The 26,605-nt window shown below is 49.1% G+C and overlaps 2 protein-coding genes across 4 annotated transcripts in view; both read right to left on the reverse strand.

The window, feature by feature from the left end:
• Positions 1 to 13,110, reverse strand: part of GFOD2 (Gfo/Idh/MocA-like oxidoreductase domain containing 2) — a 37,493-nt gene extending 24,383 nt beyond the window's left edge. For all 3 annotated transcript variants that reach the window (XM_082676946.1, XM_082676947.1, XM_082676945.1), the window contains exon 1: positions 12,962 to 13,110. The gene's annotated coding sequence lies outside the window, so the exon portion shown is untranslated. The remainder of the gene's footprint in view (positions 1 to 12,961) is intronic.
• Positions 13,111 to 15,015: 1,905 nt separating this feature from the next.
• The window catches only part of RANBP10 (RAN binding protein 10), a 66,454-nt gene continuing 54,864 nt past the window's right edge, over positions 15,016 to 26,605 (reverse strand). The window contains exons 6-14 of the mRNA XM_082677557.1: positions 25,518 to 25,702; positions 23,011 to 23,123; positions 21,445 to 21,553; positions 21,196 to 21,344; positions 20,799 to 21,003; positions 19,931 to 20,052; positions 19,269 to 19,414; positions 18,840 to 18,951; positions 15,016 to 18,414 (exon numbers count right to left, since the gene is read on the reverse strand). Coding sequence (XP_082533683.1) covers positions 18,284 to 18,414; positions 18,840 to 18,951; positions 19,269 to 19,414; positions 19,931 to 20,052; positions 20,799 to 21,003; positions 21,196 to 21,344; positions 21,445 to 21,553; positions 23,011 to 23,123; positions 25,518 to 25,702 — 1,272 coding nt within the window. The 3' untranslated portion in view covers positions 15,016 to 18,283. The remainder of the gene's footprint in view (positions 18,415 to 18,839; positions 18,952 to 19,268; positions 19,415 to 19,930; positions 20,053 to 20,798; positions 21,004 to 21,195; positions 21,345 to 21,444; positions 21,554 to 23,010; positions 23,124 to 25,517; positions 25,703 to 26,605) is intronic.

A 26,605-nucleotide genomic window follows, 5' to 3' on the forward strand; every position in this document is an offset into this window, starting at 1 on the left:
AAATGAAAACATACGTCCACAAAAAACGTTCTCAGCAGTCCTAATTCATCTTAGCCCCACATTGGTAATAAACCCAAATGTTTATGAATGAGATTAGATAAACAAATTATGGTATAGGCATACAATGGAATACAGAAAAGCAGTAAAAATGAATGAACTACTAATATATGCAACAACATGTGTGAATCTTAAAAATATTATGTTGAGTGAAAGATGTTAGGCACATACACCAAAAAACCCCCCATACTGTAGGATTCCATTTATTTAAGGTACAGGAACAGGCAAACCTTACTTATTAATGACAGTAGTCAGAAGTGGTAGCGTGGTGGTTGGCAGGTTGGGGTGTGGAGGAGAGAGGTGTGGAACCGACCAGAAAGGGGCACCAGGAAACAAATGATGGTGGAAATACTCTATATCTTGTGTTGCATTGTGGTTACATGGGGATATATTTGTCACAACTCATCAAACTGAATACTTGGCATCTGTTCATTTAATTGTATGTAAATTATACCTCAATTTTTAACCACCGTAAGTGGTGTCTAAGGGTATAGAACAACCTACTTGTACCCTGCGGATTTCATATATAATCAAATTAAATGGACATGTGTGAATTAAAAGTCTCTTTCCTTTAAAACAAAACAAAAACCGTGTAAGAATACTTTTGGTACCAATACAGTTGGCCCTCTGTATCTAAGCATCCTCAGATTCAACCAACCATTGATCTATTAAAAAAAAAAAAGAAAACACCAAAATGTTCCAAAACATAAAACTAGAATTTGCTGCACACCAGTGACTATTTACATAGTTTTACATTGTATTAACAACTATTTACATAGCATTTACATTGTATTAGGTATTTTAAGTAATCTAGAGATGATATAAAGCATATGAGAGGATGTATGTTATATGCCATTTTATATAAGGGGCTTGAGCATGCGCGTATTAGGTATCCATAGGGGTCCTGGAACCACACCCACACCCCCACCCGTACGCACACACACGCGCACGCACACACACACAGAGGTACTGAGGGATGACTGTATGGAGAAAATGGCTGAAGCCAAGCTAAGGCCAATGATCTACTAAGTCTCGGCACTTGCTGAGGATCTGAAGAGGGCACTTTTCCCTAGCCAACATCACACTGGATGAGCTGCTGAGCTGTGGGTGTTAGGCAAGTCCTCACCACTCACGAACAACTCATACTAAGGAAGTGAGGGTTCAGAAAGGAGTTCTTCTCCGGTATCGCCGTAGGCAGGTGAAGTTAATGATGGCTATAAGTGAGAAATAATGTGTAACAGTTTGTGGTTGTAGCTGTACAGGTTGGGCAATAAGGTTAGCACACCACAAGGGTGGCTAGCTCAGCTCCCACCCCCCCCACACACCCCATAACCAGCCCACAGCTGGAACTCCCCAGCAGCAGCAGGCTTTGAGAGCTGTGCACCCTTAGGGCATCCCTCCTCAGACTTTGCCGCAGGCCTCTGGCCCCTCAGACACATTCCAAGGGACCAGTACCAAGGGGCTTGTTTGGGAATTAGATTTTTCTGAGCATGAATTTTTTCAGTAATTGTATCTTAATATAAAATACGCTAAAATAAAGCATTGTGGCCAGTGATGAGGCCATGACCCTAGTTATTGAGTTGGGCCCTCAATCAATCTTCCTATCTTTCTTCCTTCCTTTCCTTTCCTTCCCTTCCCTTCCCTTCCCTTCCCTTCCCTTCCCTTCCCTTCCCTTCCTTCCTCCCTCCCTCCCTCCCTCCCTTCCTATTTATGTATTTATTTATTTATTTATCGTGCCATGTCGCTTGCAGGATCTTAGTTCTCCAACCAGGGATTGAACCCGTGCCCTCCGTGTTGAAAGCACAGAGTCCTAACCACTGGACAGCCAGGGAATTCCCCAAACTATTTTTTTTTAATTTATTTATTTTTATTTTTGGCTGCATTGGGTCTTTGTTGCTACGCACGGGCTTTCTCTAGTTGTAGTGAGCAGGGGTTACTCTTGGTTGCAGCGCATGGGCTTCTCATTGTGGTGGCTTCTCTTGTTGCGGACCACGGGCTCTAGGCGCGCGGGCTTCAGTAGTTGTGGCACGCAGGCTCAGTAGTTGTGGTTCGTGGGCTCTAGAGCGCAGGCTCAGTAGTTGTGGCACACGGGCTTAGCTGCTCCGCGGCATGTGGGATCTTCCCAGACCAGGGCTCAAACCCATGTCTCCTGCATTGGTAGGCGGATTCTGAACCACTAAGACACTAGGGAAGTCCCCCAATTTATTTTTAAAACAGATTGTGACATTAGCTGTGTTTCGTCCTACCTCTCTGGCCATTTCTCTGCTAGTTTCTCCTGATAACGACTGTGGTAACCATTGCTCCTGGCTCATGACTGATGATCCTATTCAGTCTCATGGCTTTAAATACTATCTATTCTCTGACAACTCCGAAAGTTATCAGCCAGGTCCTCTTCCTTGAGCTCCAGGCTAGTATAAACAACCGCCCATCTGATGTACATTTCGACTTCGTGTCCAGAACTAAACTCCTGATGTTTCTCCCCACCAAACTCTCTCTTCCCACAATGGCTTCATCTCAGGAACTGATAACACAAATTTTCCAACTGTTCAAATCAAAACCTTGGAGTAGTCTTTGATCCTTCTTCTCTCACACTTCTCACCTGATCCATAAAAACAAGTTTTGCTGGCTCTCTACCTTCAAAATGCATCCTGTATCCAAGCACTTCCTACTACTCTATTGCCACCACCTTAGTTCAAGTCACTATCACCTCTCTCCAGTGTTACTATGACAGCCCACCTGGTCTCCCAGATTCTACCCTGCCCCTTCCCATGCTCCCCAATCTATTGTCAACAAAGCACTGTGAGTGACGCAATTAAAATGTAAGTCAGATCAAGCCACTCCCCTGCCCGAAGGCGCCACAACCTTCCCATCTCTCTTATAATAAAAGCCAAGGTTCTTCCCCTGACCTACAAAAGGCCCTATGTGATCTGTCTGCACCCTATCCTCTTTCTGACCTTATACCCAATTTCTCTTCCCCTTGCTCACTCTGCTCCAGCCACAGTGGTTCACTGCTGTATGTATCTCAAACATACCAGGTATGTCTCTGTCTCAGGGCCTTTGCGCTGGCTGTTCCCTCTACTGTACAGATGATATCAATTTGGCTTACTCATTCCCTCACTTCCTTCAGGTCTCTACTCAAATGCTGTCTTATCAGAAACAGGTTTATCTTCCCATTGTTGGTCTCATCCTACCACCCCTGCTAGAAAGCATGCTCCTTGAGGAAAGGGAATTTTTTGTCAGTTTTGTTCACTGCTGTACCCCCAAGTTCCTAGAACAAGGCCTGATATGTAGTGGGTGCTCAGTAAATATTTGCTGAAAAAAATGAAAGATATCAGACCTTACTTCTGCGTAGTTAATCAATAAACAAAAACGTACATACTGAACTCATCAAAACTGTATATAATTCTGTATGATCTTGGGATATGTTCACAAATGTAATAAAGAGAGTACTTATATTGTTAATTAAATAGTCTGGGGCAGAATCTGGTTTAATGGTTTAGGAAAGAAAGCATCATATAACAGAATAGCTCTGTCTGCCAATTGGGATTAGGAAAATGAGCTGATGCTCAGTCTTAAGCTACAACTTGACCTGTCAAGAGGGTCCCTCACCCAGAACTGTCTCTCCAACTACCACCACTCCTCTACATGACATGACTCAAGCTTATCAGTTAGCTCAGACCCCTTGTAGTCAAGTTTCCTCTCTCTAACAGAGAAGCACACTGTAAATCAAGCCTTGGGACTTCCCCGGTGGCGCGCAGTGGTTAAGAATCCACCTGTCGGGCTTCCCTGGTGGCGCAGTGGTTGAGAGTCCGCCTGCCGATGCAGGGGACACGGGTTCGTGCCCCGGTCCGGGAAGATCCCACATGCCGTGGAGCAACTAAGTCCGTGAGCCACAACTACCGAAGCCCGCACGCCTAGAGCCCATGCTCCGAAACAAGAGAAGCCACCGCAATGAGAAGCCCGCGCACCGCAACGAAGAGTAGCCCCCATTTGCCGCAACTAGAGAAAGCCCGTGTGCAGCAACAAAGACCCAATGCAGCCATAAATAAATACATAAATAAATAAGTAAGTAAATAAATAATCAATCGAGGCTTGCAGGACCACAGTGATCCAGCACTTAGGGGCTATGTTCAGTCAAATGCCAACAGACAATCCTGAAGAGAAAGTAAGTGATAGTGGACTCCAACAAGTGATAGTGATTCAAACGTAACCGGTTCCTAAGGAACCACTCTGGCTGCAGTGAAGCCTTCCTGCCCCCACAGCCAGTCCATCCCTACAACCCATCAATTGGACATCTTAATGCCCCTTGAATTCATCCACTGCTCTGGTTCCCTGAACAGACATCGAGTGAGTCTCGATGGAAATGGACCTGACCATTTTCTTCCCCAGCCTCTAAGTGACCCTAAGATAAAGCCCAAATTCCTTCACGGGCTCTCCCCATTGTGGGTTGGGCCTTTTCCCATCTCTCCACCTTACCACTTTCTCCTTTACACTGCACTCAGCATGCTAGCAACTACCAAATCTAACTCTTTCAGTCCTGCTCTGAGATTCTGGTCCAAACTGTTTGCTCTGCCTGAAAGAATCTTTTCTTTTTCTTATTTCCTCAGGATAACTCCTTCTCAGATCTGTTAGGGCTCCAGTTAAATACCACTTCTTCAGAAAAGCTGTGCCTGAGCTTTGGCTTTCACAGTGCCCGTCACACTTCACTGGGATCTGTCATGATGTCAAGACGTTGCCCATCTCACACTTTGCTCTCACCAGGACAGAGCAGTGTCTGAAGCTGAGTAGGTGCTGCTGCGTAATGATTTGAGGAATGAGCATATGAATGAATAAGTACGAGAACAGATGAATCAAGAAGTCAGGTCAAAGCCTTTGTGGTAGCTGCACTGACTAGAAGGCAACAGTTTTTCCTGCTCAAGTTCTTCTTTCCTTCCTATTTTATTTTTTTTTTAAGATTTAATTCTATTTATTTTTGGCTGTGTTGGGTCTTTGTTGCTACGTGCCGGCTTTCTCTAGTTGTGGCGAGCTGGGGCTACTCTTTGTTGCGGTGCTCAGGCTTCTCCTTGCAGTGGCTTCTCTTGTTGAGGAGCACGGGCTCTAGAAGCACTGGCCTCAGTAGTTGCAGCACACGGGCTCAGTAGTTGTGGCACGCAGGCTTAGTTGCTCCACGGAATGTGGGATCTTCCCAGACCAGGAATCGAACCCGTGTCCCCTGCATTGGCAGGCAAATTCTTATCCACTGTGCCACCAGGGAAGTCCCTCCTTCCTACTGTAAATAAAATATGTTCTAAAATCTTTAAGAATATAAGCTTCTTTGTTGTTTTTTTTTTTTGGCCACACCACAGGGCTTGCAGGATCTTAGTTCCCTGCCCAGGGATTGAACCCAAGCCCCGGCAGTGAAAGCGCCGAGTCCTAACCACTGGACCACCAGCGAATTCCCTGAATATAAGCTTCTCTGAATGATGCTCCAGAACTGATACGTGGAACATTACCATAGGAGGGGGGTGCCATGACGTAACATCCAGTTGCAAAGGGATCTATAACATAAGAGCATAATTCTTGAGCATGGTAAAGGAGATAAAATTAAAACGTAAAGGTCAATTTTAAGCTCAATCCTCCTTTTGCAAAACCCAGGAAACTGGTAGGGAAATAAGTAGCCTTCCATGTGGCCTTCACCATCAGTCATGTACCAAGAACTAATTAGAAAGGTATATCCAACTGTCCCCCAGCCCTCCTTTGGGTCTCCCAACACCTGGAATCGAGACACTGTGGTAGACAGGCTGCCACTGGGTGGATAGCAGTGCTGGACCCAAGAGGGAAGACAACCACACCTCATCACCCGAGCCTGAGCAGGAACCAGGGGAAGTATGCAGCTTGAGTTCTGAACTGCATGTTCACAGCAGAGGGACTACCTGCAGTTCAGTTAGAGCTCCCCATGAACCAGCTTGTACTTATAGTCTGAAAGGGTAACACTGCTTTCTGAAGGACTGCTTTCAGATAAATGTGAAAGTGTTTCTTTACCTACATGTATGTTTCCATTGAAAAATAAAAGCCAAACAAAACAAACAGGCATTGAGTTTTACGCATGAGTTATGACAAATACTTTGGTCCCTGGGTTTCAACGATCCAAAGGCTCTGTGGCAAGGTTTAGTTTTTCTATGATTTGTTTATTTTAAGTGTCTGACACTGACTCAATGACACAGAGATCGCTGCCTTCTCACTGACAGCAAAAACACAAACAGGACCAAGGAAAGAAATGCTATTCCCCCATTTCTACAAGCTGACACGGAGGTAAACTGTTAGGCAGCCACCAGAGAGCAGGAGAGCATACCCAGCCCTAGCCAAAGATGCCAGTTCCTCATCTCTGCACTACCCTCCACACAGTGTCCTAGGAGGCACACTAATGAAAGGCCTAATGACCTGCCTAATGAGGTGTAACTACACAATGTACAAAAGGGTCAGCTAAATTGGGTCATAAAGGAGAAGTAAATTTAACACCCACAGAGGTATCTGGATAATTATTAGATCTGAAAGTTAGTTTCAGCTGATGATTACAGTAAGAAAAAGTACTTATCTACCAGCTGTATTAATTCCTTATTGCTTTTGAAAGTCTGGCAGTAGCAAGATTATTTTTTCAAAGATTGCCTTAACAATGAGTTCTAGACTGACATCAACCTGAAAATTCCATCCTCAGCCCTACTCTCTCACAGAGCAATTTTATCTAATCCTTCAACTTCACTCTGACCTCCACGCAAACGTCCTTAACTGGCTCTATACTTCTAAGTGTCTACTGGAAATTCCACCCGAGAGACCTACCAGCTTCTCCCAACCCAAAATCATCTTTCCTCTCCTTCTCCTGTGCTCCCTCACTCCACTTAATGGTACAATATCCAGTCACCAGAGTTCTTTCCTCATTCGTTCCCTAATATTTGTAAGGGCAACAATGAGTCAGGCATTATGCCAGAAGGTGGGGCACAGAGCAGTGATCCAGACAGGTCAGGTTCCTGGAGCTTAGTTTCCATTTCTTGCTACACCCACTGTTGAATACCAAGGAATAATTTGACAGAGGAACACAATGAGTGGCAGGCATGTGACAAAGACTCTGCCTTTGCTGAGGTAAAGCACACTTGGCTGTGATGCATGTGAAGTAGCCAACCCTAGAGTGAGGTATATTACATACTTTGGTTTTACCTGTAATCCCAAGAAAAGGATGAGTTTTTAATTATAATAATAAAACATTTTTCAATGTGCAAACCTAATTTACTAAGGTTTCCTTTGTGTTTTCCACACTCTATATGGATACAAGCATCCTGTCACTGTGAAAATGGCTATTTCTATGGCAGCAAGAGACCCTTTAGAGAATTACCTGTCTGCCTTCCTTCAGATTTTGGATGTAGGATGTTCTTAGGGCACCCCAGAACACAACAACCCTGACCGGTGTTCTCTAACTCTGTTATATGGCCTCTGGTCACCAGGAAGGTTGAGTAGTTCTCCAGTGACTGGACATGCCTGGTGCCCTTCACAAACATCTCGACTTGTATGCGGAAAACTGCTTACCAACTAGGCCATGATCATGCTCAGCTGTGTTAAACCTGAGATGTAAAATAATCTAATCTCAGGACAGTCTTTGCCATAACACTCCCTTTTTCCTGTTTTCCTTTTGGTTAATGTGTAATGAAGGAGGCCGGTTATAAAATACAGGGTGTATATGGGATATGCCCACCTGAAAATAGCCATTCATTTTAGTATTTTAGAATTTTCTGAGTATTGTTTAAATGATGCTCAATGTCTTACCTCGCTATTGAGACTCTAAGCTCTTTCAGGACCAAGACTGTATTAAGGAGATAACAGCTCCCTGAAACTTAACACTTCAAGGTATTTGGTAACACTCCTATAATAATTTGGAAATTACTTGAAGGCATTTAAATGTTCTTTGGACAACAATCTTAGCATATCAGGAATATTAAGCAGTGAAGGAAGGAGAAACAAAGACAAAAATTTTAAAAGAATAACTACTACGATCAGGAGCAAGCCTTCGGTCTGGGGAACCAAAACAGCCGTTTAAGCACAATGATTTAGCTTCGAAAATAAGATCAGATAAGAAATACTATGTTCAATCATTTCCCCCATTGCTTCAAAAAGCAAGCTATGTCCCCTTAGCACCTGGCACAGGAATATGAGTGCAAAAGGCTGAAAAGTAACAGGAAGTACAGCTGATCTCTCTACCATCCCCCATTTCCCTGACAATGAGAGGATGCCTGGATGACAAATACACATCTCACAGGCTCCCAGAGCCACCCCCAGAGAGGGCCCTCTGAGATGATAACCATTTCCTAGCAGGAACCATCACCAAGCTACAGAAACCATTAACCACGTGGAACATCCTAAAATGTGCTTTGAGATGCTATAATACAAAACCATCCATCAACAAGCACCAAAAGAGACCCTAAGAGTCAAAACTATTCATCAACGAGCACCAAAAGAAATAGCAGTCTTAGAAAGCAGCATAAGATCTGTACAGTCACCTCTCAAATACGTACATGTAAATTCATTATCCTAGGTAACGGCACTACTGTTTGGTTCATGACACCTGAGTTAATTAGGAAACATCAGTGCTGCCCCGTCCCTGCCACCGTTCTCCCTCCACCACTTTTAATACAGTCAGAGAGCAAGAAGGGGTGAAGGCTCGCAGAGAGAAAACAAGTTCAGTATCATTCTTTACACAAGCAAGAAACTTTCAGGAGGGGTTTGTTGGTTTGTTTGTTTTAATATTTACTCATTACAGAAAATTACTATGTGTTCTTTTTATGTTCCTTTTTGCTGTTTTTACATCTGTTTGATGTACTTGTAATCCAACTGTATTCACAACTTTGTATTCTGATTTTTTTTCACTTACTATTTTGACATGCATTTTTCATGTCGTCACAGACAGTTTTTAAGGGTTATGTGGTATTTTACTGACTACATGAACCAGCTTTTCCTTTCTCTAGTGTTAGGCACCTATGTCATTTTCCAATTTTCTGTTATAACCATTATACAGGTTAAGAAATTATGGCCCAGAAATTACATGATTTGCCTAACGTTATCATTCTAAGCAAAATATAATCGTGAAAGTAAATAATAAAGATTTTGAGGTTGTAAAGTGATATGGTAAATCTCAAAGCCAAGTAGAAGCGTTTCCGGTTGTATTTTGGGATTATCTATTCTCATGAGAAATTGAGAGCTGACAGTTTGAGAGGAGCAGAGTTATCCCAGGCCAGAAAGGAAGACTGTGCTCAGTACTTAGTTCCCATTCCTCAAAGCCTTCGTTCCTAATCTTTCATAGTAGAAGACAGATAGGAACCATTACAGAAGCAGCTTCTGGGAATGGCTCAGAGAGGTGGTGGGGAGACTGAGGTATCCCCACAGCAATTCCTGGCAATCCTGGGTCCCAAAGAGTGTGGCATTTTGTCACTGGCAACCTTGAAAACCGACAGTACTTAGGACAAAGGCACTACTTGCAATTCCCCTTCTAAGAGCAGGAACTAAAGAACACGTGTTAAGGGTAGGGTTTGAGTGTATTTAAGTAATGCAGGAACATTCACCTCTTCCTTCTTAATGTTTAATCCTATTTTCTAAGTGTTCATTCCCATCATCACGAAAAAGAAATATTTACTCCATTTCTCATTTCCTTTGTCTGGGTTTAAAGACATGGTACTTTAATGAGCTCATTCCTGACCTAATGGCTAATTCATAAGTGAATGTTAGTGTGCTGGGTAGTCTTACTGTGTTCATGTTTTTCTCAGCATCTTTTATCATTCTGACTTTCATGAGCCCAAACTTATTTCAGCTATCTTTCATTCCCCACTCTTAAAAACACCTGACATCTAAATTTTCAAGTAATTTGGACTTTTAGGCTGTCCTGAAGTTTACTAATACAAAGCTGCTTTTATTTGTATGTAAGAAAAATAATGTCCTATTACTATACTGTAAACGAATTCTCAAATATAGCAAAACAACCAATTTTTTTCTAGACACTGTCCAATTCTAATAGTGGATTTATCCTAGAATTGGACCTCCTATTATAAAAACACACAAGTGACTTGTTAGGCATCAGAAGAGCTCTTCTGCTTCTGAGTGAGTGGTCGCTGATTCCTGTGTTTTCCGAACACCAACTCTGTATTACAACTTCCTACATGAGATCACGCTGTGTGCCCATTTTATTTCTCCTCTTATTGTATAACTAGAAAAGCAGTTCAGTGAAAGTAAATCCTGCTAGCATTACTGGTTTATCTGGTAAGTTGGCCTGTTAAATACTGTTGATTACTTTACTACAGGCCAGGTTTGATAACTGCGCTCAGCTGTCCCAGAAAATGGAATGGATGTTAGGTAATTATTTGTCAAAGGTCTCATTGCCATAGCAATGAAGAAACACTTTGAGAGTGTGCGCATCTTTCTCCTCTGAAAACAAGTGTCTTTCTGATTAGAGGGGCAAAAATAATGCACACAAATCCATGGGGCACACTCACCACATTTAAGCACTATTTTCTCCAAATGCTCATTCAAGGAAGTATTTGCACTGACATTCAAAGTACCCTCCCACCCCCTATCCAGTGCCACAGATGGTAATTGCTCCCTTCCATCTACTTTGATTTTGGCCTACTTGTCTGTCTTCTATCTGGGCCAATGCTAAAGTAATGAGGGTTTCTACACAGAATACAATAATTTTCATAAAGCTTTTCTGACAGGATTTGGTTAACAGTGCCAACGTTCCCCCACAGATTACGTATCCTTCTGATAATACCCCATTATTTCTTGAGGTATTTATACAAATATTTCCAGAGATGGAAGAAAAGTCAATAAAATGCAAAGCCGCAATTGCCATAGTTATGGACACAGGAAGAACAAAGCTTTCTTCCTTAAACTAATTTTACCTATTAACATCATCATACTTTCAATGCATCTTCTCTTATCACTCTGAGGGGTAAAAAAAACAACAACCCTGCAGCAAAGTCAAATACACAGTGATAATTAGTTTTATCAAGCTAGCAACAAACTGACTTCGATGATTAGAATCAGGGACCATCTTTTAAAAATCACAAACTCCTTTTCCCCATATTACAAACATTTATGTCTTTTGGGGGAGTACTTATTTTTTCATTGCTAATCCTACTACGAACGGGTTCTAGTATTACTATAGAAATCACATATTTGCATTTTCCCAACAAATAAAAATAACAGATCAGATCCAGACCAATCATTCCATAGGAAAGGTATAGAACAACCAGGTGGTAAGAGAAAGTCTCTCACAATAGAATCTTTAGCTGTAAAATGGTGGGGGTGGGGTGGGTGTCTACCAATAGTACTGTCTGCTGAAAATTTTCAGCTCTTGGTACAGATAAATTCTCTAAACTCCTAGTCCAAAAGCAATAACTTTTTCACATTTTCTGTAAAATGGATGGCCTTAAAACTCTTGTTCCCTGGTGTAGCTTTTCAGAAGGAAATGAGTTTCCTTATCAAGAATGTATCTAGGGGCTTCCCTGGTGGCGCAGTGGTTGAGAATCCGCCTGCCAATGCAGGGGACAAGGGTTTGATCCCTGGTCCCGGAAGATCCCACATGCCGCGGAGCAACTGAGCCCGTGCGCCACAACTACTGAGCCTGCGCTCTAGAGCCCATGAGCCACAACTACTGAGCCCACGTGCCACAACTATTGAAGCCCGCGCGCCTAGAGCCCGTGCTCCACAACAAGAGAAGCCACCGCAATGAGAAGCCCGCCTACCACAACGAAGAGGAGCCCCTGCTCTCTGCAACTAGAGAAAGCCCATGCCCAGCAACGAAGACCCAACGGCAGCCAAAAATAAATAAATAAGAATGTATCTAGATTTCCTGACTACCATCTTCTCCATATCTCTCCACATCACAATAATGCATTAAGTGTCTTTTCTAATTTAAACAGTTGTTCCGTTCACCTGAAGATCACAGACTCGGGGCTCTTCCTTCTGAGACCTCTGTGCCCCATAGCTTACAAAGGTCCTCTGCCCTGTGCGACCAGTTTCTGGATACTAAAAGCCACCTACTTCCTTCCTCGTGTGTCTTGCCCTCAGCATGACACTGTGGGAACAATGAACAAAAATAAGGTTTATAACCTTCCTTGGTATCTATCCAAGGCAGCTTTAAACTTTTCTACTCCTGTCTTGTTCTTTACATGCTGCTGTAAACTCTTCACACCACCATTCACAAGTCGTGATCTCCCGGCCCCCTCTTCCTCCCTCATCATTCATCTGATAATGCCTTGAGAATACTTCACCTCACCTTTTGTCTTCGCAAGTCCATCTGCTTCCTTCTTGAGCTTCAAAGGTAGACCAGGCCCAGGGAGATCTGGCCAGTGGACACTCCGGGACTGGCAGAGCCACCGCACCTTCTGGAGTGTCCCTTCTCCCACCTGCCACCTGAACGCTCTTTTCTTAAAGATTTATCCCCCAAAAGTACCATCTCATTCTGAAAGACGATGGACCAGCTACCCCACGAGCCCTTTGTCTGAGGTTCCCATACCTCACATTCTTATCCACAAAGCGTCGGTCCTCACACAGGTAGGGGGTTCTGCTCGGCACAGGGCGGGGGAGCCTAGGTTTTCGCGTCCGGTAAAGGGATGGGTTATGGCCGAGGTCCTTCCAGGAGCCAAAATTCTAAAATCCTACGACCAAACTTGCAGGTCCTATTTCTGAGGCGGGAGGACGAACTCTGGAGCGACCCCCGAACTCCGAGCCCGCGCTGGCTGTTAGAACGGCCCCCTCCAGCCCCAGCTCTGCGTATCCCCGCCTCCGACCTCGGGCGCCGAGCCGCGGAGGAGGCCCGGCAGGCGCCCGCTCGCCGCCGCGCCATGCCCTTCTTCATCCTCACCCGCCGTCGCCGGCCGCCTCTCACCTGGCAAACTGGCATGCCCCGCCCTGCGCCGCACCGGAGACCAAGGGTCTGGACGGGTCTCGGCGGCCACCAGCCCTCCTTGAGGAAGGCTGGCGGGGACGCACGGGCCCCAGAATCTAGCGCGCAGCCACCGGGAACGCGCCGCCTGGTTTCTAAGGAACCGGGGTCTGGAAAGGGAGGGGCGGGACGGCGGGAGGTCCGCGCATGCTCCCTGACGGGGGTGGACCACCGCAGGGAGGGGCCGTGGCCGAGAGCTGCGCATGCTCGCTGGTTGGGGGCGGAGGTTAAGCAGTCTGGCTGGAAGCCCTGGTCATTCGTTTCCGGCGGTGGAGGCGGCAGACGGAGAGGTTTCCCAGCCTAGGCTTCTTTCCGGTCTGTCGCCCGGCAGCAAGAGCGAGGAGGGTCTGAGTAGTGTGGTGGGCATTGGTTGTCCCAGAAAGAAGGAAGGTCTGCTGCTGGATAACGATGTATCTTTGCGGAACGACAGTTCTCTCGAATTTGCCGGACTTCGCGGCTTTCTAATGACTCGCTTTTTCGTGCCTGTCTGGGGTACTCTTCTGGATGTTCTTTGGTTGTTCCTTACAAGTCAGTGCTTTTCAAGACTGTGACCTCAGTCCTCCTGATCTCTTTACTGGAACCTAGTTCCCCCCAAATAAACACCACTTTGTAACGAGAGTACCCTTTGTTTCACCAACTGTCCGCTAGAGCAGCGAAATAAACCGGTAAGCCTTAGTGTAAAACAGGCTATGTTGGAAATATGTCTGGAGGGAAATGAATTTACTGTGGCTCTACTTATGGAACCAGACATTTGTGCTTAATCTAATACTCCACTTTTCCCTCTACACTAGCTTTTCCCTGGGAGTCCTGTAAAATGCCCCTGAGGGAAGCATTCTATAGTAATGTAAGTTTGGAAAATGCTGGGTTAAGCTACACATCTTAACACAGGATTTTTAGAGCTTTCAATTAGTGGGTGATGTTCACTGTGAGCATCCATGACAGTTTTCATTATTTACTGGGTCACAGAACCCTTTTCCAGTTCCAGGAAACCTGTCTCTCTGAGATAGATTTATATGCTCTCCAGCAAACCTCCTCACTCCAGTGACTTTTAGCCACCACCCATTCCCTTCTGTTCCCTGTATTATCTTGTGGATAATATATCCCTATATTATCCATCCTTACACCCCAACAAAAAGCCTGCAGTTACCTTGTCTCTTGCTACCCCGATCTCCCTCACATCCGGTCACTCATCCTGTGGTGCTAACATCCCCTAAATATTTCTCAAACCTGCCTTCTTGTGTTTGGCCTTGTCCTTCTAGATGGTTTCTTTGCTTCTAGTCTTGTCTCCAGGTGGACAGCAGCATAATCTATTTTATGCCTCTTCTGCTTAAAACCCTGGTGCCTTGGGAGCAGAGGAGGCAGCTTGAGGCAGGAGCAGGCCAGTCACACTAGGGAGCATCCTCATGGAGGCAGGGTGGTCATATGTACTGTGTCCCTAGGTGCCAAGCCCTGCCCTGTGCATGCTGTAATCCTCTGTCACATGGGGAAGCAGGATTAACATGTTAAGAATGGGGAAAATGAAGCTGAGAAAGGTTAATTTTCTGGGGTCACCCAAACTGGGATTTTGAGCATGAGCTCTTTTCCTCAGACTGAAAGGAAGCTAACCTTAATACCCCTCAGAAGAGCTGTGACCAGTGTTTGGAGCGAGCGTATTTAGAATGCATTAAAATCTTAATTTGAGGAGAAGAGGTCCTATGGCCCACCTTTTTGTATTTGCTACTTTTTCTTTGTCTCAGATGAAAGCTGTTTCGTGGGAGAGAATCAAAGCTTTAAGTATCTATGCTCTTTGGGGTCTTGCAAAAAGTCTTGAGAATCCTTGAGACACCAGGGGCCTAGGCACTCGACAAGTAGACTGGGAAGGGGCCAAGCCCTCCAGGACGGCTGTGCCACATCAAGTGTGCCAATCCCGGTAAGACTCACAACAGAGACCAGACACTCGTGACTACTCATGGATGTGTATTTTAATAAAAATAATTCTGTCAAAATACAACAGGAGTTTTTTCATCTCTCAAGTACAATTTAATAGGATGTTTTGTGTTAGAATTCTCTCTAAACCCTCCCACACCCACAAGTTTCATGCTAATGCCAAGTATCAACTTGCGAGGACAAAGGCAGAACCAGTGTGCACGATGTGGAGGACGTCTGTGTCAGCTGTAGTTACTAATGGAGGAAAACCCAATGCAAAGAGGCGGCGCCTGAGGCAGCCAGAGTCCACAATCTGGCCACAGGTCCGTGTGCACGGGGCTGGTGGTCAAGTAGGGCTCTCCTGCCCAGCTGCCACACAGTGTGCATACCTGAGTTGTGAGCGACCAAAGGAACTTTCAGCTCTGACAGGTCTCTGCCTCATCTTCTTTGTGCTTGCTTAAGGGGTAGGAAGGTGCTGGGAGGCTGGGCAGTCCCCGCTTCTCCATCTCTTGGTGTCCCTGTTCTGCCGGCCGACACCCAGCCACAGACCCATGTAGGTGAGGAATAGGGGTTCTGGCTTTCTTTGCATGTCCGCCAGTTTCTGCTTTGGAAGGAGCGACCATTTGGTGAAGCAAGAGGAAAAGGTAAGTAGGGAAGGCTGCTCCCCGAGGGCTGAACAACCCAACAGAGCCAGGTCTTCTTCCTGCCTCCTTGGTTCAAGTTCAGCTCTTCACCGGGACTCCTCCCAGGTGCCTTCCCCACTCTCGGCTCCCGGAAGCAGGCTGGCAGGACTGGGTGTGCATAAGGGGCTCCTCGGGCTGGCAGGCAGGCCTGGACTGTCAGCAAGACAGTGGGCTCAAGCAGCTTGAGTTTGGACCTCTCCACGGCTTGTGGGGCAAAGGCTTATGTCCCAAAGGTATGCTGTCCAACTGGGACAGAAAGCCCCTCTGGAGAGGAAGAGAGTAAACAACTTGGACTCAGCTGAAACAGTGAGATAAGGCACAGAAAATGGGGAGGTGGCCATGGGTACTGAGTATGAGGCAGGCGGACACCCAACCCCAAGCAGCACACAGCTGTCCTGAGCCCTCCTGGGCTGCTCAGCTGCTCTACAACCCAAGCCCAGGCACCCATCCCCATCCCTGACACACCCCTGAAGGTACCAGCTGCGCAGACACTGCTGGAGGCCTCGCCAGCCTAACCCCTCACCCGCCATTCAGCTTTAGGACTAAACAGTGTTGTCCAATCCTCAGGAATGAGGTTAGTCCCAGTTATGCCCTAATTTCTTGTGTGACTTTGGCCAAGTCACTTAATCTCCTGGGCCTGTTTCCTTATCTATAAAAGGAGAGGACTGTTGGAGTAGATGTTCTCTGAACTTCGTTCCAGTTGCAAAAACCTCTGGTTTTAATTCCCAATCCTGCTTGCTTCTGACCATTTTAAGAGCCTGATGTTTCCAACTTCTTGGTTTGGAAGCTAGGCATCCCCAAGTTTGCACAGGATGAATTTCCTTTACAGACAACACTCCCCTGATGTGTTGCAGTCTCTGGGATGCCAGCTGGGGCCCTAGTAGGGACCAAGAAAAAAGCAGCAGCCTACAGGATCATGTCCCAGGGCAGAATTCTGGGAGAGCACAGGGCCACTGGGCCCATCACCAGCAGTTAGTCCAACTCAATCATTTCTCTTGTTGTCCAGCTGTAGGCCCAGCGAGTCTTGGTGGGCACTGAATATCTCAGGCCACACCAACCATTCCTGAATCCACTGATGGAAAGCAGAAGCTTGGCCAGCCCAGATCCAGGCAGGGACTGGAAGCTCGACTTCTGACCTTGCCCCTTTGCAGGGGCTGCTTGGGTACTCCCTCCCACTGTGAGGCCGATGGGGAAATCCCAGCCCATCCTGGTGCTCCTCTGGGAGGCCTCTTCCCTTTCTTCCTCCTGCGCAGTCTGTCCTCTCCACAGATGGCCGGCCTAAGTCCTGGCAGCATCGTAACCCTTCCTCTCCTGATTCCCTGATGGCAGTACCGGGACTGTTTCTGACCCACGAGCTGTGAGGATCCGTCTGACATGGACGGTGGGACATTTGTAAAGCCCATGAGGTCCTTTCCTCTGGCCAGCAAATATTCTTAACAGTCTTTCCTAAGAGTGGCCGGGGCCAAACTGCAAAGGAGCTGCCTGGCACAGCTACAGTGAGGCCTGGCCTAGGGGGTCAAGGGTTCCATCCAATCCAGCGACTGGCAGCCCAAAAATCTGTCTCCACAAGGCTTGGCTTTCCAACAGAAAGCATCAATTCCATCAGAGCTGTGCAGAGACGGTGAAGATCCAGGCAGGAAAAAGGCAGCCCCTGTACTCAAGGGCCTCTGTCCTGGGTATGGAGACTTCCTCCCCGCAGCCTGACACTCAGCAGCTCTCAGGCAATCAATTTAGAGTAAATGAATTATTTGGCCATCTTAACAACAAAGGCAGGCAGGATGTTGAAAAGGGAAGAGAGAGAGAGGCAAGGCAGGCAGTGAGAGGCAGGGTAGAACGGTAGATAGCGTGCTAGCCAAGGACCCTCTAACTCCCTTGCTCTGCTGTGTAGCCCTGGGCCAATTCATCTCTTCTTTGGACCTGGGCCCTGCAGTTCTCTGCTCAGTTCAGCTCTCAGGGGCCTAGGGACCCATACCTCTCAGATGCTGCAAACCAGCTTAGCCTGACCTGCCCACTATGTGGCCCCCAAAGCCTATTGGGCTTCCCTAGGCTGCAGCTGGGCCTGTGGCTCAACAAAGGGGAAGCCTGAAATAAACGAATCACTTGGCTGAGGTGACAGAGATGATTCTTTTTAAATGAGTTGGACTCAAAAACGTATGGTGTCTGGACAGCTTCACCCAAGAGGTGCTGGACCACTAACACTACGATAAATACTGTGTCTTTTTTTAATATATATATTTATATATATATATAATCTCATTTTTTTTACTTATGAAAATAATAAGCTATCACCAACTTGGATAGGCTTCACCACTAAATTAACAGAAACCAGCTCAGCACAAACTCTCCAGAGATAAATACTGGTGGCTCAGTCGGGGGGGGGGGGGGAGATTAAAAAACCCCAACCTCTCCTCAAAACAAACCCCTTCTTTCAAAATAGAAGTAACCAGACAATACTGTGTCATAGGCCGCTGCACATGAAGGGGGGAGAGAGAGAGACTGAGGGTGGGAGAAAAAGAAAGGAAGGAAGGGAAGGAAGGAGAGGAACGGGGGAGGCCAGGCAGGAGGAGTGGACTCTGCCCATGGCTTCCAGGTCCCTGCACCAGGTGCCGATGGAGGGCAGGGCTGCTCCAGCCCTGGGGCCGAGGGAGGGCCAGGTGGGGCCAGACAGTGTGGTCAGCTAGTGCAAGTAGTCGTCGACTCTGGCAAAGGAGCAAGATCCCAGGCCCGCTCGGGCCATGAGCCGTAGACATTCAGATGCCTGGCCCAAGGCGAGCATCAGAGGGGGCTGCTTTGGCAGGTTCTGAGACTCTGTGGAGAAGAGACAAGGCCTGGTCACTGCCCTGCTCAGGGCTAAGCCCAGGTCAAAGTTCCCTTGGGAGCAGAAGGTGGGGGGAGTGGACAGAATCTCTTGGAACAGAGCGTTCATGTGTCTCTGTGTCACCAGGCCATGGCCCTGCCTGTGAATCTCAGCTTTCTTTAGAGCAATGAGCTAGCCAAGGCCCAGGGTCATAGTCTAGGGCCCATCATGATCTAGCCAGCCAACTCAGCTGGGCAGAGGGAGGTGAGGGTTTAGGTTCAGCCATGGGAGCCCAACAGTCCTATGGGTCACCAGAGAGCCTCTGGGCAGAGCTCACTGCCCAGATTTGGATAAACATCAGCAATTTCTAGGGAGGGGTGAAGGGGCCAACCTAGGTACTCATAGGCCAGCTTCTGTTTTTGTTAGATCCACTTACCTAAAATGGCGCTGTTGAGGGCAGCGCATACAGGCTCCCTCTGGATGGGGTCAAGCTGCTGGCCAACTGGGCAGCTCCAGGGGTCTGAGTACGCAAGCAGGCTAAAGGCATCCTAAAGGACAGGGCATTCTTGAAAGGACTATGGCACACACCACGCACCCCCTCCTCCATGGCTCCAGGGGGATACAGGGCCCTGCGTGGTGCCCACGGAGAGCACAACATACCCTGACCGAAGGGTCAGGTAGGGCTGTGTCCTCCCCAGAACGTAGAGAGGGTGGGTGTACCCTGGATGTCCTGTTCCCCACTGCAGACTTGACTAGAGCCCGCTCTGTCCCGTTGCTGCTGCCTGCCCCAGTGCCCTCCCACAGTCACACTGCCCCACCACCAAATGGGGGCCCATTCTGTATGAGGGCCTGGCTTGTCCTGTACCTGCAGCATCTCTGTGTGGGCCAAATTCTTGCCGTATTCCCGGCCCAGCTGCTCACTCAGTGCCTGCAACTCACGGCCAAACAGGATAATCCTTTCTGTGGCCGCCTGATTGCCCCCGCAGAGCTGCCGCCGAGGATGCCCATCATCTGCACCCAGAGCCCAGCAAAGAACACATCAGGAGGATAAAGAGAGAAAGGGAGGACTAGGGTGGGGTCCCCAAAGAGAACACGACAAGAAGGACCTTGGCTGGGGGTAGGGTGGGGTGGTGCAGCTTCTGCTAGAGGCAAGTGAGGGCTGAGAGGAGCAGGTGGACCATCCGGAGCTGAGCTCCTCTTACGTCCACCTATAGCCCATGGTCTAGGAGTCAGACGGGACTCAAGTTTGCCCTCTTCCCACCCTCTGCAAGATGCAAGGGTGTTCATAAGGTGTCTGCTCTCACCAGCTCCCTCCAGCTACAAACGCTGGGAACTTGTTCTGGGCAGCAGGCTGAGGCCCTCCCACCTCAAGCACCGATTCATGATTGGCTAAGGAGGCAGTGGACCAGATCTGGATAGAGCTTCTCCAGCCACCAAAGCCTGCCCATCCCAACCGCCACAGAGGGGAGAGGACAACGGGACTGAGCAATGCCGCCCGTGGAACACCATGCAGGGGGATGGCCTTACCCATGCTGGACTCATCCGTCTGCAGGTCTTCATGCTTGTAGGCACCATTGACAATGCGTGTGGACATGCTCTCCAGCACACCATTGGGGTAATGTTCCGCCTCCATCTCCATCTCACTGTCGCTGTGGAGAAGGGTTGAGGTGGGAGTTAGCAAAGGGGATGTGACTGGAGCAGCCTGGTTGGGCCTCCATTTAGGCTTTAGCCACAGTTGGCAGTGGGTAAACTGAGGCCCCCAAAGGGCATGAAAGGACAGCTCCCAGGCTTCCCAGGCTCTAATACTTGGGCCCTACTGTGACACCAGCCATCCCAGAGGCTTGTTATCTCACTCCCACTCTGGTCCCCATGCTGCCTCTGTGACCATCCCCACCCTGGCCCTCCTCTGAGTTGATACACCCCTTCTACACACCCCCTGACCCCCAATGACCAGGGCAGGTAAGTCCTGATAGGCATCTCTGGAAGCCAAACCCAGGTCAGCCCTGTAGCATGCTGGAAGGCTACTGAAAGCCACCTACAGTCTGCAACCTAAAAACCCTGCCTGCCCAACCTGGCTGACCACAAGCTAAGCCCAGTAAAAGCTCCTTTAGTATAGACTCTGGGGGTTCTGAGAGGCCTGGTATTCTTGGAGGCAACCACATTCTCAGCGTCAGCGCCTCTGGAGAAAGACAGGGCCAAGGAAAGTGGCAGCTGAATCAAGAGTTGGACCAGAAGCTGGAGCCAATGCCAGGCCTGGTGGGTCAGCGGCTACTATTCCAGGCACAGACCTGGGATGGAGGTGGGGGTAAAGGGCAGGGTGGCGCTCAAAGGACAGGCTGCAGTGGGCGCAGAGCAGAAGGCAGGAGGAAGAAGCAGAGCAGAGCAGAACAGGCACCTGGTCTCCTGGTTACTGGTACTGCTGTGGGGCTGGGACTTGGTGGAATCTGTTGAGTTGGACTCGGAGTAATTGACTGAGGATGGAGATGAGGAGGACGAGGACGACGACGAGGAAGAGGAGGAGCTGGGCGGAGGGTATTTACTGTGGTTCTGTTTGCTCTTGGTGGAAGCGACACCATTGCTGCAGCTGGGACTATCTGCTCCTAAAAGCCGGGGGACAATCAGAAGAGGAGGGGCAGCTTGCCATCAAGCAGGGCCCCAGGAATAACTACAGTGGTCCCACTTCCCTTCCCCCAATCCAGCAGCAAGCCTTGAGCCCATCCCAGGGAAGGGTGTATGGGTGGCCTTGCTTCTCCACACCAGTTCTTCCCAGAGCCCTCTGGAGAGTGGCTGACCTGTGTTGTGCATGTGGGAACTAGTGGGGCCGTGTCGGGGGCTGAGGCTTGGGGAGCCAGGGTAGCTGTCCTGGGACTTGGGGCTTCGGGAGCTCAAGCTGCGGACCTCACTGTCAGTCCCATTCACCATCTCCACAAACTGTCGGCACCTGCAGAAGGAGCAGAGCAGCAACGCTCTGGGCTTGGTCTGGGTTGTGTATGCCCACCACAAGCTGGGCTGTGGGGGACCTGATGGTGCCCCAAACTTACTTGAGCATGAAGAGCAGGTTGGGGTTGTGCTCCAGCAGCCCTGGGTAGAAGCGCTGTGTGGTCTCAATGGCCTCACCCACACGGCCCTCCAGCACCAGCTTCTGGATCTCTGCAGAGAGCAAGAATGCGGCAGTGAGTGAGGGGCCGCAGACCTTCCTCACAGCCACACGTCTACACACTGCCAGCCCCAAGCACGGACCAGCTGAGAGTCAGGTGGGCTGGCTCAGAGTGGCAAGCCCACTGAGATGCTCACAGAAGAGGCTGAAGAAACAACCTGGCCAACCAGCCCCACAACAGATCCTGGTTTCTGTCAAGTGTCAGGTAGTCCTCAAAGAATAAGAGGGGAAAATGGAGGGGGGTGCTCTTAGCCCAGAGGCAGCAGGTTGAATTTGGAGGCCTGCTCCTATGCAGTACAGGTTGCCAGGGACCTGGGCGGGGGAAGAGGTCCTGGCTGTGGGAGCATAATCTAAGGATGGGCACCCGGGCAGCTTCGTGGCCTAAGAGGCTCCTCTTCAGACAGACTTCTCTCCTCAGGCTTCACAGGGGGTTGCCAATAGGAGCTCATGGATTCTGGGCCAGGGCCCATGTCTTGGCAGTCTTCAGGGGCTGCGGCGCGCCCCCTGCTGAGAGAGGAGGTCACCCTCCTCACACTGGCAGCTCTGACGCTGACATCTCTCAGGCCGTCGGCATCGTGCTCTTGCCCTGGGGCCTGGTGCGTCTTGCTGGGAGCCACTTCTGGGTAGATCCCAAGTCTGGGATCCCTTTCCGACTGTCTGGCTGGGCGTGGCTTCTCTGGGAGACACAGACACATGCACATACACAGAGACGACAGGCTCAGAGTGACGCAAGCAGGCACACACAGACACACGTGTCCACACACACCTACTCTCCCTCACTCTCCTCTCCTTCCTATCTCCTTTCTGGGCTGTTTCCTCTTTCCCAGCACCCTCCTTCCACAAAAGAGCCCCAAACACGCAGTATGCAGGCTAGTATGAACACCAGGAAAGCTTCCTTTGGCTCCTTCTTTGTTGGTCTGCAAAGCCCAGGACCAGAGGTGGGAAGCAGAGAAAGGTCTACCACAGTGGCCACGGAGCATCAGCCTTCCCCGTCTGACTGCTTCAGTCCCCTCTCTGCCCAGGGGCAGGCAGAACTACCAAGGTTGAGTAAATGGTGGCAAAGGCAGAGCACTGAACTGGTAAGATGCAAACACACTCTTTCTCGAAGACCGTGAACAGGAGGCTGAGTGGAATCCAGGATGCAGGAGGAAGGAAACAAGCATGGAGGAAGATCCAGCCATACCAGGCCCCAGCCTGTGCCAGGCCATCAGAGTATGCATTAGGGAGGCTGCACCGAGACATTCCCATGCTGCTGGACTGTCCTTCTGGACAGTGTGGTCTTGAAAGAGGGACAGAAGAAGGGCCTGGGGCTGGGCTGTGGGCTGGTCTTCTGGTGAGGACCTGAGCTGAACAGATTCCTGACAGGTTACCCACGGCTGTCATGAGCCAGAGAGCAGAATTAGGGACAGGTGAGAGAGGGAGGGAGAGGGGAGAGGAGAATCAACCTTACTTTGTCTGTTCTTTATGGACGCTTGTTCTTCCTGAATCGGGGTTTCAGTCATTCGGGCAAAAGCTGTGGCCGTGGCACAATACCCATGATGCACCAGGTAAGATGAGACCATGCTAGAAAAAAGAAAATGCTCAAGGTGACACTTAAGAACTGCATTTCTCACCAACCCCCTGATGGGACAGACTATCTCCCTGTTAGGTCTTCCTTAAACATATCTTACAGGTGCAACCTCCACAGAATAATAAAGGGGCTGAAACAAATGAAAAATCCCCCAGTGCTCATGCAGTCAGGCAGAAGAGGGGCAGGTCACCACATCTGTCCTCACAGCTTGGAGGAGTGGCTGCAGTTTCTCTGGGATATGCTGCCCACAGGTGGGCAAGTATGATAACAAAAGTACATACAGAGGCACATACCATCTCCTTATAGAAGCGGCTGCCTCCTGTGACCTGAAGCAAACCCAGAGACTGCCGAGAGTCTCTATGAGGGCTTCCTGGAAGGGCAGCCAGCCAAGCAGTCTGGCAGTTGCCCAGTGGTGATGCATGCCACGTGCGTACCTTCTACAGACACAGGAGCTCCTCTGCAGGTGCCCCACGCGCCCGGCAGAAGCATTCCAGCTCAGGTGAACCTGGCCCTCAGGAGTGTTGGCTCTAGACGGTGATGGGGAGCTAACCCACGACCCAAGTTACTCCACGATACACAACAAATTAAGGGCCCAAGAAGCCAAGGTTTCAGGCAGTAACGTGGCCAACAGGAACACAATCTTTGGGAGATGGCCCTGAGAAGCCTGATGCCCAGAAACCATTTAATCCCACTGGAAGCTGGCTAAGCAGCAGCACACGTAGAATCCTCGTATCTGATGTGTACAAAAGTGAATACCTTGGTGTGTGCATATGTCAGTGTCATTAATATAACTGCCAACACAAATGTCTGAAGAGCTGTCATGCAGAAGGCACAGAAGTTCAGCTGTGTGTTCCCTCATGTTTTAAGGGGTAAATGAGATGATCCATATAAAGTGCCTAGCAAAGCAAGAAGTCAATATATACAACCTCTTATTATGAAATTATGTATTTATAACATTAATTATGAATAAGAATTATAATACTTATATTATTATAAACACAAGGTTAAAAATTCTTGACAAAACACGGTTCAGATGCGCCCATATGCACGTCAGAGGCCACTAAAATGTACAGTCCCTTTGACTCAGTAATTCCACTTCTTGAAAGGACACCCAGAAAATAATCTTAAATATGGAAAACTCTTTATGTACAAAAGGGTGACCTACACAAGCAAGAGAGAAGAAATAACCTGAACCTACCACCAAGGGAAGCCAGCCAAGGGGCTTGTGGCAAATGTGTCTGCGAGATAATACAGCCATTAACAATGTCCATAAAGCGAAGTTATATGAAATCACAGATATGAGTTATATGCAGGTCTCAGCAAATACTACATATGAACACACAGGCACACAGATACATACATGTAAACAAATACACCCACGTGCTGAGCCCAGGCCCTGTCAGCTGAGAGTATTAGTCCCTCCCCAACACAGCTGGGGCAGCCCCACCTCTCCCCTTGCCTGTCCCAGCAAGCCTGCTATGGGGACTGGCACCATGCTGGCCCTCCAAGGAAGGGCTTCTTATAAGTTCTGGGGGCTGGGGACAAGATGTAGTAGTGCTGCTATTCCTGAGAAGGGTCTGGCCACCTAGCCCCTGCCTCAGCCCTCCCATGGGGCCTGCCTCAATATCAATCCCTAAAGAAAGGAAGGCTACACAAAGAACCCAGTGTGCACCCCACCCCCACCCGCTGGCCTCTGGTACCCCGGTGTCTGCAAGGCAATGACCAGAGCTAGTAGAAGCCCAGCCCTTCTCGGCCCACCCCTGGGAGCCAAGCTAACAAACTAACCCACCTCCTGGCAGAGTGGGTACAGGTCATTGCCTCACTCAGGCCTGCAGCTGTCAAGTGGAAGAGAGAACCATATCTGGCCTCCCTTGGGATTCTCATCAAGACTGTTTCCCAGGAGAGGCTGGGAATTAATCAGCCAAGAGCCAGCTAGGTCCTCCCTAGGACCCTCTTCACACCACCACTGCCACAGATGCAAGGGACTTAGCTGGATCTGACCCTGAGAGGTGACCTTAGGCCAGAGTCATGGTATGACAGACACTCCCTATGATGGAAAAGAAAAGTGCACAGAGGAAGATACCACAGGGCGTACTAGCACATCCTCTGCAAAATGACCTGGGGAAGGAAAACCGCCCTGCTGGTGCTATTACATACAGGGCCTTCCGATCCAGTTGAGGGGGCAAAGGTTTAACTAGGAGCAGCTCTGGAGAACTGAACTAAGAGAGGAGGAGAGCAGCAGGCAGAGTCATCCTGGGAGTGCTTTCCAGAAGGAACGCTACCCACTAAAGTTCACAAGAGCAGCTTGTAGCAGTACAGGGGCCTACAGGAGAGTGAGGCCCCTGGGACGGGGCAGGGCTGGGTAAGGGCGGGAGCAGGGCACTCACTTCTGCAGCACCGCCTGCCACTCGCCAAGCCGGGCACTGATGGGGAAGCAGTGGACAGTACCCTGGACCTTGGCACGCCACTCCCGCATGTAGTCCTCAATGTCAAACAGGAAGGGTTGCTGCCCAAAGTTGGCGTCCACAATCTCCCCAGGTGTCTGCAGGCCTACGGTGGGGTAGAGGTTGGCCTGAGGAGGAGAATGAAATGTCAGTTGGGCCCTGAGGGCAATGGGGCAGCAGGGCCTCGCCTAATCTCACCTCCGGCACAGAGGGGAAGGCGCTGGCTCCCGCAGGCCGTTGCTTTGGCTTTGAGAGAATTGCAGCATGGCTGGGGGAGGCAGGGCTAAGCCACATTCTGCCCACCTCCCTAGCAGAGACACTATTCCCCAAAGTTTGAGGGGAAATGGCAAAAGAAAAGCAAGGCAGGCTCAACATGGAGTCTCTTGCCCGGCATCAGAGGCTGTAGTGTTCCCAAAGCCCAAGGCCCCCCTTCGGGACTCAGCCAGGGCACAGAGAGGCAGGCTGGGCTCCACAGCCCTGCAGGTGTGCCCGTGAAGATCTGCTGCAGGGGTGGATGATGGCTCCTCTCAGAAAGATCCAGGACCACGGATCCTTTTGCCACAAAAAAGGGGGGTATATAAGGGGGCAGGAAGGGATGCGGGGAGAGAGGAAAGGAGGGGAGTTAGGTGACACTAGAAAAGGGTAAAGAAAGGCTGCTGCCCTTCCTGTCTGAGGCTCACTAAGAGGAGGATCTTCTGGCCAGTGAGGTTTGGGCATGTCCCTCTGGGTGTGGGGCTCCCTGCTTCCCATCTATCCCCTGCCTTGACCAGCTTTTGCCAGGTCGCTCCCTCACTCCATGCCTTCTATGGCTCCCACTGCTACAGCCCAATGCCTCACCAGCCTCCTCCTCATTGGCCCCAGGTCCCCAGTCTTCTCTTCCACCTTCCATCCTTAGACCACGTATCATTCCTGACTACCACGTGCCGGTACTGCACACTGGGTTCAGCCTTTCTAGCACTTGGCACAGAGTGCCATCACATCCATGTCTGGGTGTTTCATGTCATACCTCCACCACTAGACTCTTCCCCACT

Source organism: Grampus griseus, assembly GCF_964374135.1.
Source record: "Grampus griseus genome assembly, chromosome: 19".
Classification (NCBI taxonomy): Eukaryota; Metazoa; Chordata; class Mammalia; order Artiodactyla; family Delphinidae; genus Grampus; species Grampus griseus.